Source organism: Medicago truncatula, chromosome 8, assembly GCF_003473485.1.
Source record: "Medicago truncatula cultivar Jemalong A17 chromosome 8, MtrunA17r5.0-ANR, whole genome shotgun sequence".
Classification (NCBI taxonomy): Eukaryota; Viridiplantae; Streptophyta; class Magnoliopsida; order Fabales; family Fabaceae; genus Medicago; species Medicago truncatula.
The window spans coordinates 5060835-5075577 of NC_053049.1; the positions used below are offsets into that span (position 1 = coordinate 5060835).

The 14743-nt window shown below is 31.3% G+C and overlaps 1 protein-coding gene across 1 annotated transcript; it reads left to right on the forward strand.

Moving 5' to 3' along the window:
* Positions 1-5076: 5076 nt before the first annotated feature.
* LOC25500389 (anoctamin-like protein At1g73020) lies at positions 5077-10799 on the forward strand. Its single transcript, XM_013588795.2, has 16 exons — positions 5077-5632; positions 6140-6209; positions 6344-6459; positions 6866-6992; positions 7078-7178; positions 7273-7364; positions 7459-7563; positions 7679-7948; positions 8183-8315; positions 8410-8523; positions 8600-8667; positions 8758-8888; positions 9082-9164; positions 9525-9632; positions 10066-10224; positions 10464-10799. Exons 1-16 carry the CDS (start codon positions 5462-5464, stop codon positions 10593-10595), a joined length of 1980 nt encoding a protein of 659 aa, XP_013444249.1. The 5' UTR covers positions 5077-5461; the 3' UTR covers positions 10596-10799.
* Positions 10800-14743: the final 3944 nt, after the last annotated feature.

Here is a 14743-nt window from a genome sequence, read left to right on the forward strand (position 1 = left end):
TAATTCTAAGTTGTATAATTATGAAATTGAGTTTAGCATGTTGTAGGTTGTAGTTATGGGAATTTGGGAATTAGGTTTTGAAGTTGTAATTGGTTGTTAATAGAGTAGAAAATCCGTTGAATTTGTGTAGAATTGATGTTCAGATCATGGATTATTTTTAGTGCAATGTTTTATATGGTTTTGAGTGTCTTAACATGTATATAAATGGTTAGATAAGTTTTTGGATCAAATTTGGGCATAGGGAAGTTAAAATTGGGATTTTGGGGTGAAAAGTGGGTTTTTCCCGAGTTGCTCTCTGACAGCACGTCATGTTTCATGTTCTTGTGTCTTTTTCACACGTTTCTGTTTTGAATTGGACTTTGGTGTAAACATGAAAGTTTTAGATAATTGAGTTAGCTTTCCAGTGGTTTTGGTTTAACATGAAAATAATTTTTGGTTCTTGAGATATGATGAAAATACTCCAAGTAGGTCTGAGTGAAATTTTATGAAAATTCAGCATAATCGTTTCTAAGTTAATCCAAAACTTATGGAATAATTTCAAACCTCAAAACTAGAAGTACTAGGAGTTTAATTAAGGGGTTTAAGAGTATTTAACTTATGCGGTGATGGATCTAATTTGGTTTGATGTGAATATCCTTGTTGGATGATTTAATATCTATTGAATGTATATGTTGATGAATATGATGTTATATAATGTTGTTCATGGTTGATGAATTATTATATGAATGTATATGTTCATGAATATGATGTTTTTCATGGTTAATGAATTATTATATGAATGTATATGTTGATGAATATGATGTTGTTCATGATTGATGAATTATTATATGAATGTTTATGTTGATGAATATGATTTGATGTTGTTAGTAATGTGATATATTTGTATATGCATTATGTGAATCATATAAGATCCTTAAGTTGATGATTGATTATTATTTGACATTGTTATATCTTGAGATGTTTATGTGCTGCCTATGTTGTTGTATATATTAATTAAGCTGCATGTGTCGGTTTAAGATGTAAGAGGTCGTTCCAAAGTGTTGGAGTCCTAAGTTGTTGATGTTGTCCAAGTTGTACACTTTGTGGAGTCCATGCATATTCATTTAAGTTAGGGGCTTGATGCCCTGGAGCCTTTGCTCAAATAAGTTGAGGGTTTGATGCCCTGGGAGTATATTTATGCTCAAATAAGTTGAGGGCTTGATGCCCTGGTTGGTACCACATGCATGATTAAGAAGTTGAAGTTGCATATGTTGAGTTTAAGTTGTAGAAGTCGCATTGTTGTTGTTGTTAAGTTGTCATTTGTCAATGAGTTATTAATGAAGAACTATGTGAAGTATTAATATTTATTAATCGTTGTTTATGTTGTTACAAAATGATGTTTACGTTGTTATATGATAATGTTTATGATATGAAATATATGATGTTATAAGATGATGTTTATGATGTGACGTTTATGTTGTTACAAAATGATGTTTATGATGTGAAGTATATATGATGTGAAGTATATGATGTTATAAGATGATTTTTATGATGTGATGTTTATGTTGTTACAAAATGATGTTTATGTTGTGAAGTATATGATGTTATAAGATGATGTTTATGATGTGATGTTTATGTTGATGTATGACGTTGTATATAATGTGATGAATATGAAGTTAATGATGATTAGAAGTTGATTGAGTTATTAATGAAATCTTATACGAAGAGTTAATGTTATTAATTAATGAAGTATTATAAGAAGAGTTAATGTTATTAATTGATGAATTATAAGTTGTTAAATGCTTTTGATGAATTATATGCTTATTATTATTTAATGTGAAATCTCACCCCTTCTGCTTGGAAATGTTGCCTTCACAATTGGGTAACTTGCAGGTAAACAAGAATAGTTGCGACCGTGAGTGGATTCTGTCACGTGTGTCTTAGGTGCTCTGATACGTAACGGGATGTGAATTATGTTGTTGCTTTCTATTTCTTACGTATTATTTTATGAACTTTTATGAACATGTTGTTGGAATAATTTTATGAGATTTTACATTGAGACCTTTGTGCCAAGGTTGTTTTAAACGTTGAAATAATTTCCGCTGCAATAAGATTTAATTTGATGATTTAGATAATTAGTAATTTTACTATATTCAGATTTGAAAGAAGTGTAGCATCATGTTTAGCTGTTTTACTCTGATTTATGCAACAACAAAAAAATAAAGTTGGGAAAACGGGGTGTTACAGGAGTGGATGACATGAGTGAGGAGCCAATGGAGGAATTGAGACTTGCATTATGTTTTTTTGTTATTGCCATTGTCACTGTCATTGTCATTTTTTTACTGAAACTTGCATACTATAGTGGAAGTTCGAAATAACCAATAAAAAAGTTGGGAATAATATAGTGGATTCCATATAAAGATGGCCATGAGAAAACACCGGTTGTGGTAGAAATGATTCAGTAAACATTGCATGCAGTATGCAATTAATAGCTATGTTTGTGTTTTAATCCGTCTAATGTAATGTCTGCTTAAATTTCTATAGAACATGGTAGCAATCTGTGTGTTAAAATCCTTCAAATGTAATTTATGTTTAAATTATGAACGAATGGATGAGATGGTCATATCCATCACTTCTTTGGAGACAATGTTTGCTCTTTCTTTACTATAATCTAGCGCTGCCTAATATATTTCTCCCTTAGAGCCTATTTCCATACAGTATCCAAAATGTTTGAGAATTTCCTGATTATTATATCCTTATTTGGTGTTGGTCTAAGACATTTCTCAAATCTTTCTGGTCATGATTCTATATTGTATCCTGCTATTGATTCCTTGCTATACCTGCGACATATGTTGAAATCATGTTATTGACAACAATGAATTATGCAACTTTCATCGCCTGAAGTAGTAAACATGTGGTAAATCAGCTAAGTCTTTTATGATTTTTTTCACACCTAAACACCATAATTGAGACATGAACATATTTGCTTTCGCTAGGACCTTAAACTTCGATGTAGTTTTTATAATGAAGTTATTTCCTTTATGCTTCTTTCACACTATATGAAAGATTTCAAAAAAATAAAATCTTGTTCTTGATACATATGCAGAATTGTTTAAAACATATATAAGTTTTCTGTTTGCTTGATTCCAATTTATATTCTCTACTTTGAAATGTAGATTAATTCTTTGGTAGATATATAATATATAATAAACTACCTAAGAATCTTATATGCCAATTAAGAGAATAAGTTGTGATCTACATGCAACACAATGATCCTTTGGAAACAAATTATACTTTGGACGGTTTGACTTATAAGGTAGTGGGTTTGATAGTGTGCTTCATTATTAACAGGTGGTTGAATTTTCAAGTACCACATGCATTAACTGACATTATGCGTGTAGGAAAGTCAAGATTGTATCGAATCTCAAAGCCAACCATACTGCATGCAAGATTGACTAATAAGGATTCCATAGAAAGCTGGTCATTAATTGCTTTGAAAAAATGTTTCAGTAATTTCTATTTTGCCGTTCATGTTGAAATTAAGGGTCACCAAACAGTTTGTAAATGATTTGGAAAGTTGTATTTTTTAGCTGTTGTTTTTTCTTCAACTTTAACTACACAATATATGTTCTGTAAAGTTGTAGTGTTAACAATTTTGTTTTATACCTTTGAGTTTTTCAACTATGTTGCTGTCATGTTTTATTAAGCATAATTGTTTCACCATGTAACAGGTTCAACTGAAGTTGTCTACAATAGAAGAAGTGATGCATTTGTTGCTCTTAAACGATATAACAATGTTCAATTGTTATTTCCAATTGTATACTGAACACAAGTTTAGTTGAAAATGCTAAGCATTTAGGGGAAATTAATGCCATGTAAAACATTTGCTGCATAATCTAAATAAAGAATGTATGGAATACTGATGTCTTTTTGTAAGTGCATTGTTTTGCATTTCATTATAATTATATAGCACCGTAAAAAAAACATAGCTATACACATTAGATCAACATAACAAATAATGATACAAATGGTACAACTACCTGAAGGTAATGTCATTAGTGGATGGTTAGACTAAATTTGGTTTAGCTAATGAATCTGCAAGTTGTTCACGCTTCATACCCATGTAAATGTCAATGCACTAATAATTATTATGAGATCCAATCACCAGACAATACATGATGCTGCAAATGTAAATTAAGGGTGGAGAGGTGCAAGTAAAATTTGTTAAACAATGATTTGCATTCGGTCAAGCTTATCATTGACCCGTGTGATAGCACGGGGCGGCGAACTAGTTGTCTTAGAATCCTAAATAATAATGAATTTGAAATTAGAAATCGTACCAATCTACTCACCCAAATGATGACACAAAAACTCAATTAGACAACTTTTTTAAAAGGATATTGTTTGCAATACTCTTTTGTTTCTCTTAAATTTTCTTTTTATTGATTATAACATCCGTTTGGATTCACGGCTGCAGTATCATTTTCGCGTCTTAAGGCATTATTAACGTGAAAACAAAGAAGCTAGCGCCTCTTTGCTACAATTTTTCTTAAAGTGCCACAAAACCAAACATCCTAATAATCTTTTTCAAAACATGTCACCTCACTTCATGAGAGTCCAACTTCTTTAGTTTTTTTAAAGAACTTCTTTTAGCTAAATTCATTGATAGAAAAGGATAATATTAAGATAGTATATAAAGAATGTTTCGGAACGGTATACAATTATATGTATCTTTCAATTTTTTGTACAGATAATACATTTTTAAGCATCATGATTGATTCTGAATATATATAATTGAATGTTTAATTGTTAAGTAGAATTTATTATATTTAAAACTATGATTTGCAATTTTTTATTTTAAAATTGATTTTCACACATAAATTTAGACTTTTACACGAATCTATTCAACAAACACATATCATTTTTAATCAAAATCATTTTTAACTAAAACTAATTTTATATAATCAATTATATTCAAATCAATTCTCCTAACGCACGACCTAAGCTTAGCCTTAAAACTAAAAGTAGTATTATACTATCCACTTTTACATAAATATATTTGGTTCACTTTTATCCCTTATCAATTTTACAAAATTTGAAACCAAAGACACACTAAACATTGATTATACATGCACGTGTAAAACACATGTTGCCGTTTCTTTGAACGCAGTCCTCAAAATCCTCGAACTTAGATCCTCGTCGTATATTTCCATGTTTTTAGTTTGTGTCTTTTTTTAACCAATATTTGTAGTTTTTTTTCTTTTCTTTGAGTCTATAATCTTTAATTTTGCCACTTTCTTTGAAATCATCGTCATTTTCATTTGACTCGTTAACGCAAATTTTTTTTAGCCCAATTCAATCTCTCTCTGAAAAAATTCTCCATTTTTATGGCATTTCCATAACCCCTTCAGCTCAAAAAACGGATCTTTCCTCCACCCATTTGGCTGTTTTTGTTGTTAAAGAAGAGATTTTGTTGGGAAAAATGAATGGAAATGAAAATGAAGTTGTTTTTGAAATTGGGGTGGTGATTCCAAGGAGAATTATACAAGAAAAAGACGAATCTTGTGATTGTGCTTATGTTCTTATTGAGGAATTTAAGAAGGTTGGGTTTGTAGTTGAAAGAATTATTGGCATTGCAGATGAGTTCATTAAGGTTAGCTTTTATTAATTTCTTTCTATAGAAAGAAAGTTTATGTTTTCAAATTCAAATTTTCTTAAATTATTTTTCATATATGTTTTCATTCCATATTGGATGATATTTATGTCTTATGAAGTAATTTTGGTTCTTTTGTTTGGTTTCTCTTGGAAATTCTAGTCCTTTTTTTTTTAATTATGCCGGTAACAAGAATTTTCTTTATATTAGTCATGTTTGGATAAATAGCTTAATAAGTGCTTATAGCATAATTTCTTATCATATAGGGCTTATATCTAAACTAATAAACTATTGGTATAACTAAAGATAAAATAAAGCCAAATTGCTTCTCTATAAGTAGTCTTACAAGTATTTATAGAAGTAGATAAGCTGAGATAAGCTGAAATAAGTCAATCCAAACATACCCTTATGATGTTCCATGGTGTTTCTATATGATTGTATACTCAGTTCTATGTGTCTAATTTAAGCTTTTTGTCCAGTAGCTAAATTGTGCTGTGATTTGTTTAGTTGGCTGCACCTTTGGAGACATTAGGAAGAGCTGCAGCTGAACTACAAATAAAGAAACGGACTCATATAGGTAGGTATATGCAAATCCACAAAAGGAGCATGTGTTCTACCGAATACAGTTTTATGTTTAAGTTCACGTTGTAAAATGTAGCTAGCTAGCATGTGATGTGATCATTTGTGTTACTGTGTCTTGTGCTATGCCAGGTATGGATTTACAATTTGAGGTGGAAGAGGTTGAAGCTTTCGTGAAACAACCTGATGGTTCTATTTTCAGTTGGTGCGAGCGTTTTCATTGCTACTGTCATTTGATATATGGAATAGTAAGTTCTTTTCATAGCCATTCATAAGCTCTGTTTGGATAAACAACTTACTTATGCACTTATAGTATAAGCACTTAACATATAAATGCTTATCATATAAGTTATTCCTATAACTAAAGCTAAACAAAGTCAAATTATTTTCATATAAGCTATATATAAGTTGTTTTCACAAGCGATCCTGGAGAGCTTATTGAAATAAGTTGAAAACAGCTTATGGACATGTTATAAACTGTTTCCATAAGCTCTCCAAGACAGTCTCATAGTCTCTACGTGTCAAAATCCCTCGCTGAATGAAGAAAAAATAATTATGAGTTGTCATATGACTTTGTTGCTATGATCAGTGTTATGGACTCTATCCTATTGACATGTCTTAACATTTTTGTTCTCTTGTATTTTGAATTTGCAGGTAAACAACAGCAAATCAGCGATAATCCTTAAATTTGACGGAAAAGAAATCTATTGGGAAACCGGGGAGAATCTGATTCAGAAATTGGAATCAGAGAACATTATCAAGCAAGTCTTTCCTTTACATGGTATTTTTTTTACTCACGTGCCGTCAAATTTTCTCTAGATTTAGTATCGCTTGAAGTGTGGACTGATATTGCTTTTGATTGATAGATGAAAAGACTAGAAAGAAACTTCTCAGAACTTGGGCTCTTCATTGGTGGGACTTCACGAGTCAGCCAATCGACGAGATTTATTCATATTATGGGGCAAAGGTAAAACGTGATTATGAGTTTTACTACACAATATGAAAATGATAATTACCCATTCTCCTTATCCTGCGGCTACGAATGAATGAACCATCTTCAGATTGCAGTATATTTTGCTTTTCTTGGAATGTACACGCGATGGCTGTTCTTCCTCGCTGCATTTGGTCTTACATTGCAATTGATTGAGTTTAGGTGAGCCAATCTATCTAGTAGTTTCTGTTTATGCCACCACAGCTTCTTTATTTTTGCAAAGAACCTGCTGATTATATGATTTATTACATTTCAGGTCAATGAAATTAGTAGTGCTTCCTGTTTTCTTTGTAGTGGTGATACTTTGGGCTGTAATGTTTTGTCAATTCTGGAAACGTAAAAATTCAGCACTTCTAGCCAGGTACTATACTAGTAATGATTTACTTTTTTTTTACTTCTTTTCGAGTCAATGCATTCAATTTTTTTAGGTGTCACTGCCATTTCTGAGAGGCTTTTTCTCTAATACTGTCTTGCAGATGGCCTCTTAGCTCTGCAGTTGCAGCTGATCCAGGATACAAGATTCCAGGGAGGAAGGGAAGTTCCCTACAGCCACCAATGGAACTCCTTAAAGTATTTGAGACTGATAGAGCAAAAGGGAAGGAAGTATTTCAGAGATATGAGTGGTTAGGGCGTTTTATGCGATTCAGAAACGACGCTATCATTATCTTCAGCATAATATGTCTCCAGTTACCTTTTGAGTTGGCATACGCACATCTTTATGAAGTTATTGGTTCCGATGTATATAAGTAAGAATCTGAATCAATCCTTCTTGTTGTGATTCTACTTTCTAGAATAAATTGAATATTCTGTTATTTCTTTTTTTGCAATATCTTTCTGGATTGTTTCACTTAGTCCTATGAGTCTATATTATTCGGTCCTAATAAGTGTCTATTATTGTTAATCTACTTATACAAATTCTTATACTTGATTGAGTCAAATATTTCATTATTATGACCCTTGTTTTGATTATTTGGGTTCAGGTTTGGGCTCACTGCTGTTTATCTTTTCGCCATTCAGTATATTACTAAGATTGGAGGTCAGGTATCTGTCAAACTTATCAAAAATGAAAACAACGAAAACACAGAAAAGCGGTCTGACAGCTTGGTCTACAAGGTGATAATGGGCAATTAGTAGGTCCTATGGTTATTTTTATTTTTATTTTCTGTAATACTGAACATGAAACTTAGACGACGACTTTCTTCTGCAGGTGTTTGGTCTGTATTTTATGCAGACATACATTGGAATTTTTTATCATGCCTTGTTGCACCGTAACTTCTCAACTCTTCGCAAAGTTTTGATTCAGCGGCTCCTTCTGTCGGAGGTTGCTTTTCTAATTTTTCTCTCGCTTTAGGGTTTTCCCTTGAACTTGTGTAGTAACAGAAAACATTTTTTTTCAGGTTTTGGAAAACTTGGTGGAAAATTCATTGCCTTATCTCAAGTACAGCTATAAAAAGTACAGCGTTCGGTAAGCCTTTTTTATCCCCCACTAAGCTAGGTATTCTTTTTATAACGTATTGCAACCATTAAGTAATTAATTTATCTTTCATTTTTGAAGACATAAGAAGAAGAGAGAAAAAGGAGAATCAACAGATAAGATTCAATTTAGCTCTAGAGTAGAGAAAGAGTACCTAAAGCCTTCTTACTCTGCCAGCATCGGCGACGAGCTTGAAGATGGGTTATTTGATGGTATTTCCAAATCTGTTGTACTCTCAATTTGCATATGATATTGAATTCTTGAACAAATAGAATATTTGTATGGATGAACATGTGTATCGCGTAGTTAGAACTAAAATGGCTTACTTTGTCATCATGTTCAGTAAACATTACAAGACTGGTGTTATTTCATTGATCTGACTGAAAAATTCTAATCTGGTTGCAGATTTCTTAGAGTTGGCATTGCAGTTTGGCATGATTTTGATGTTTGCTTGCGCATTCCCACCTGCATTTGCTTTTGCTGCTGTGGTATAAATTCTTTTATCTTTCCTTGCTTATTTTTGGCGGCTGTTTTAGGGTTTTATTACGACTTTAGCACTTGAGTAAATATTTAGAAGAGTTTATAAATCTAAAATTTCCTCAAGTTGTTTTCAGCTTATTTAGTAAGTTCTCATGAAGGCTTATATAAATAGTTTATTCAAATCTTTTGCAATGTTTCCTCTCCGATTGTAGAAATAGTGTATGTATGAGCACTTATTCAGTAATAAACGCTTAATTCATTTGAACGACCCCTTGCTTTGCTTAACGTTGGCTATAAATATTCTTTAATTCATTTTGAGCCTTTTGTGAAAGTTTATGTCATTGACAACTCGGTCCCTTTGTGTTCAGAACAACATTATGGAAATCAGGACAGATGCCCTAAAGCTGATAGTAATTTTGAGACGGCCTGTCCCTCGTGCCGCTGCGACTGTAGGAGCCTGGCTTAACATATTTCAGGTATTTATTTTACAGGACTTTGGAAGGTTTTGTCGATTATTATTTTGGACGATCCACTTTATATTGTTGATGATTAGGAATTCTTGTTTACCAAATAAGCTACTACGTAAAATGTGAATTTGCCAAAATTTTCACAATTCAGCCTTTTATAAGTTTCAATTGATGAAAGGGATGACAACAACAATAACCATCAACCATGCCTTTTTCCGTTAGGTGGCTACATGAATCGATTGATGCCAGAAATTCCGGTTATGTTCATGTCAACGTAATTAAGCACTTATCATATAAGTGTCTATGTATACTCTATTTTTGTATAACTATTTTTTAAACATAAAGAAGTGCTTCATCGTTTAAATGGAATTCTTTCACACCTGATGCCATACTATGAATTATGTATATCTCACTGATTTGAGGACATCCTTGATTTTTGCAGTTTCTCACGGTGATGTCAATTTGCACCAACTGTGCTCTTTTAGCTTGGCTATATGACGAGGAAGGGAAATGGAAAGTAGAACCTGGACTTGCAGCAATTTTGATCATGGAACATGTCCTTTTGTTGATTAAGTTCGGTTTCTCTCGCTTGGTTCCTGATGTGAGTGTTTCTTCTCTCTTGTTTACATCCAAATTAATAATTTGTTTCCATGATAGAAAGTAGAGATGTTTTGTGAGAGATGACACTGACAGGTAGAGCCAGGAAAATGGGCTGGGCTTAGGCGTTGTTTTTAAAACCCATATTTTAACCAGACTTTTTAGCTCGGCTTGGCCCGATGCAGACCAGGTAGCTCGTTTTGCCAGTTCTTCTGACAAGCTAAGGTCCGTTTTCTTTTGTAGGAACCTGCTTGGGTAAGAGCGAACCGTGCGAAACACACTACACAGGCACAGGATTTGTGTTCTAAGAAACTTTTAAGGACAATCTCTGGAGGAAAAAGGAACTTTGGAGAGATGAAGACGAAGACGACGTAGTTATAGTGATGTTTTCAGTTATTTGAGTCTCACTTTTTTGACACTCCAGCAAAAGAGAAAGAAAGGTCAAGCTGGATTTTTGTTTTCTCCATTTTCTATGGCTTAAATGTATATTAACAAAGGGGTTTTGCAGTAATTGTAAATATAAAAATTACTAATTAATGACAGTTCTTCAAAATGTCAATGAAACAAGGTTTGTGTCTATTTGTAGGGATGTTTTCCTTTTGTGGTTCATTTTTTGTAATTTATAATTCATTTTATTATTTATTTTGAAGGGAGAAATTTATATGTTTTGGTTAATACAATGTATATTATTATATTGAAAGAAACTGTGTATTTATGTTATGCTGTATTGACACTAATGTTAGTATTTATTTATATTTTTCAATGGCTAAATAGGCCACCAAATTTTTCATCAGAACCAATGAGTATTTACTTACAACTAACAAAAAGAAAATACAACTTGTGCTGCAGAATTAATATACATTCCACACAATATAGTTTAACAATACAATGGGAAGACAAAAGATTACTTTTTTTATTCCTGATTATAATTACAATATCTATCTCTTCAATAGATTGGAATATGTTAATCTACCTTCTGAATGATGAGGCATAATTCTTGTTTTCCAGAGATGCAATTTCATGTACAACAAACACTTCTCTTGTTCTCTAACGTGTTTGCACATATTCTCCCACCAACAACTTTACAAGCATTAGATGAAAATTGCAAAGCTCATTTTCATGTCCCACCAACAATTTTTCAATACAAAAGTCCTGTTAAATGACACAAATTTTAACAACTATTAAGGTAAAGGTATAAATGTAACTTTTTCTAAAATCGCATATATCCTTGGCCATTATATAACTTTTTACAAAATGGCAGTGTATTAAAATTAAACTATATAGTTATTAAACTTAACTATGATACCTCAATTTACATTTGTGACTTGCTATGGAAGCTAACTTCCAAAACGAGCACTAACTTGACGAGCATATGCAACAACAGCCTTAGCCCATTTCTTGATCTCACTTTTCAACTTATTTGAATCCATTTCTTTCAGCTTCTTTCCTTCCTCCATAGACACCACCTCAACCGAAGAAAAACAACGATCAAAACGTCTTCGTTTTGTAGATTTTTCCTTCTTTAGATTCTGAATGGTACTTCCACCATTAAAAGATAGAGATTTCTTCACAGACATATATTGTTTGATTAGCAGCCAAGGTAGTTTAGTTTGTGAAAATTAATGTAGTACAAATTATTATGATATTTTTGTATTGTATGTACTCATTTTTAAAGGGTGGCGAATTAGAGTTAGACAAGTAACATAGTATGAGAATGCGTGTCATAATTTGCTTTCATTGACCTTAGACTTTGTCGATACTTCTAGCGTGGATTCCTAAACAAGTTTAATTTTAATTAATACTTGATCATAATATTGATTTTTGTTTTTATTTCCTTTTTTCTTTGTGTAGAAAATAAGTTTAATACAATAATTATATCAAAAGTCAAAAAATGTTGGTAGCATATAAGAATCAAGAATTGTATTTGCCTTTCAATATTTTGCAGATACCACGTTAACTTAACTATGAAGAATAATTAGAAAAATAATTTATTTATATATCATTAAACAATTAGTTTGATTAAATTGAAGTTCTAAAATTTATTAGAAATGTAAGGGAGTATACGATTTTTATTTTCTTTGACTCGTTAATATACGTATTTAACTCGTGATAATAGTATATTTTGACTTGTGTGTGCATAAAGTATGAAATCATTTCATAGTAAAAAATAAAGTCACGAGAATCATAAACATTCAAAATAACTAGCATAAGTAAACAGTTGATTGGTTGACGAGCATATGCTTCATGTGCAAGTCAAGCTGCCAAAAAAATAGATAAGGATACATATATACTTGAGTGGTGAATTAGGCTTGCTTGAGTTTATGTCATCTTTTGCTTTAGACTTGGTTTGGTAATTGAGATTCAATAGTTTTTGTATGCAAATTGAGAAATTCAAGTGATGTTGTAACTTCAAAATGCATGCATATGTCTTGCTTTGAAGAGGGAGCATGTGAAGAGCAATCAACAGAATGGAAGTTAGATTAATGTGAATAGGTTTTGTCACTGAATGGTATGCTGGTGCTTGTTATCAAATTGCCATTTATCTGCATAATTTCAATATTTGCATCTCTCAATACTGCGATCAGAAATCAAACTCTAGAAGCATTTGTTGTCAGTTGTGCGCCACAAAATAGAAGGCCACTGACACATGCATTAATCATACCATTAGCGATGCAGGCTCATCTTTAATTACCATCATCAATAATGTTATCCAAAGTAAGACCTCGTTGTAGTTAGATGGATATAGCCAAAAATTCACAAATCATAACCTATATAATCAAAATTAAACATTTGTGTTTACAAACCAAAACTCATTAAATTCAAGGTCAAATCCTCATGAGGTCCTTTTATATGTTTATAACAAGTTGTATTTAAGTTTTTTATATAACAAATTAGTAATTTAAGTCATAAAATGTTTGCTTCATTACTCCTTTTAAGTCATTAAATGAATCCACCATTACCTTTTTTATCAAACTCAGTTTAGTTCTTTTTTTTAGGTATGGTGATTATGTTTTTGTTCAACGCTAAGTTGGTAATCAACAGTAAAATTATTAAAAGTTTAGATGGTGGAACACACTTAAAAGTATTTTACTCATTGACCAACGGTCATGAACAGTAAAATTAACGGTAATAGTAACTGACACTTTACAAAATCTATTCTGTAAATAATTTATCTTCATTTATAATTTTCACATCATTCTCAGAATATTTATCAATACTTTTAAAATGACTAAATATTTTCTTATATGCATCACTCTCCTTGTCATTGTTTTGTTCCTTATTAGTATTATCAATATGAGCAATGCTAGGAACACTCACTTTTAAACATCCTCTCTAATACTCACTCTCTTATTGGTTTAAATCATTGTTGAAAAGAGTAAGTGTTCGAAAGAGTGTTGAAAAGTAAGTGTTGCTAACATTCCTCTTATCAATATTGAAGAATTAGAAATAGGTTACATGGAAATAATTATATTTAGCGTTTTTCCATTATTAGACTTAGTTTGAATTATTACCATTTGTTCTAATAGAGACATAAGATAGATATTATGTTTGGTATTCCTGACAAAGTTTTTCACGTCAAAATGGGATGTTGATTTGGTTTTCTTGTTCGTGTTGGGATAAAAAGACCTTACATGATAGTTGTCCTAAAACTGTCTAATAGAGATAGAGATTATAGAATATGGTCTAGGACTATAGGTGGATTAACATTTAACACCTTAACCCATTGTAGTTTCCTTACTTATTTCATAATATGATTTCGTAATCGATTGTAATTATTCAGTGATTCAAATTACATTGTTTCGATAAACAGATATCTAAATGCATGCTTCAAGGGTCACACTAGTATCATTATCAAGGATCATTTATCCAATACTAATACAAATGGATAAAGAATTTAGGGTTAAATATGTTTTTGGTCCCTATAAATATAAATATGTCAATTTTTCGTTTTAATTCTTCTAAAATTTTCCTTCAACTTTTAGTCCCTATAAAATTTTCAATCACTACTTTTGATCTCTATTTTTAATTTAATTTTTATATTTTTAATTAAAATTGTTCAGAAATGTGTAAAATATTCTAAAAATAATTCCTAAAAAAATTAGAATTTTTTAACAAAACACAAATTAAAGATGAATTTTTAACCTTCAAAAATATAAAAATTCATATTAATTCGCTTCGTTAAAAAATATGAACTACATATAAGTTTACTTTAAAAGATGGTTCAAAAATGAAGATTGAAAAATTTAAAAGGACTAAAACAAAAAATTGTCATATTTATAGGGACCAAGATCATATTTAATCCAAAAATTTATATAGTTGAAAATTAATTTTCCAAAATTTCACAATAAGATTACTAAATCAAACTCATACACGGTCCAGCTATCACATGAAAAATAACCTAAATTGATTTGTGCCAGCTGCATTTTCAAGGAAAAGTCAACAAAATTGTTTTGTGCGTGCAAAGATAGAAGAATCAGGTAATTTCCCATGTTGTCTCAAACTTTTCCTTTGTATCCAGAAGA

Coding starts and splice junctions, on each gene's coding strand:
- LOC25500389 (XM_013588795.2), top strand. CDS start 5,462: ATGAATGGAAATGAAAATGAAGTTGTTTTTGAAATTGGGGTGGTGATT. Junction 6,993..7,077: donor GCAAGTCTTTCCTTTACATG/GTATTTTTTTTA, acceptor TTTGATTGATAG/ATGAAAAGACTAGAAAGAAA. Junction 7,365..7,458: donor TTGCAATTGATTGAGTTTAG/GTGAGCCAATCT, acceptor ATTACATTTCAG/GTCAATGAAATTAGTAGTGC.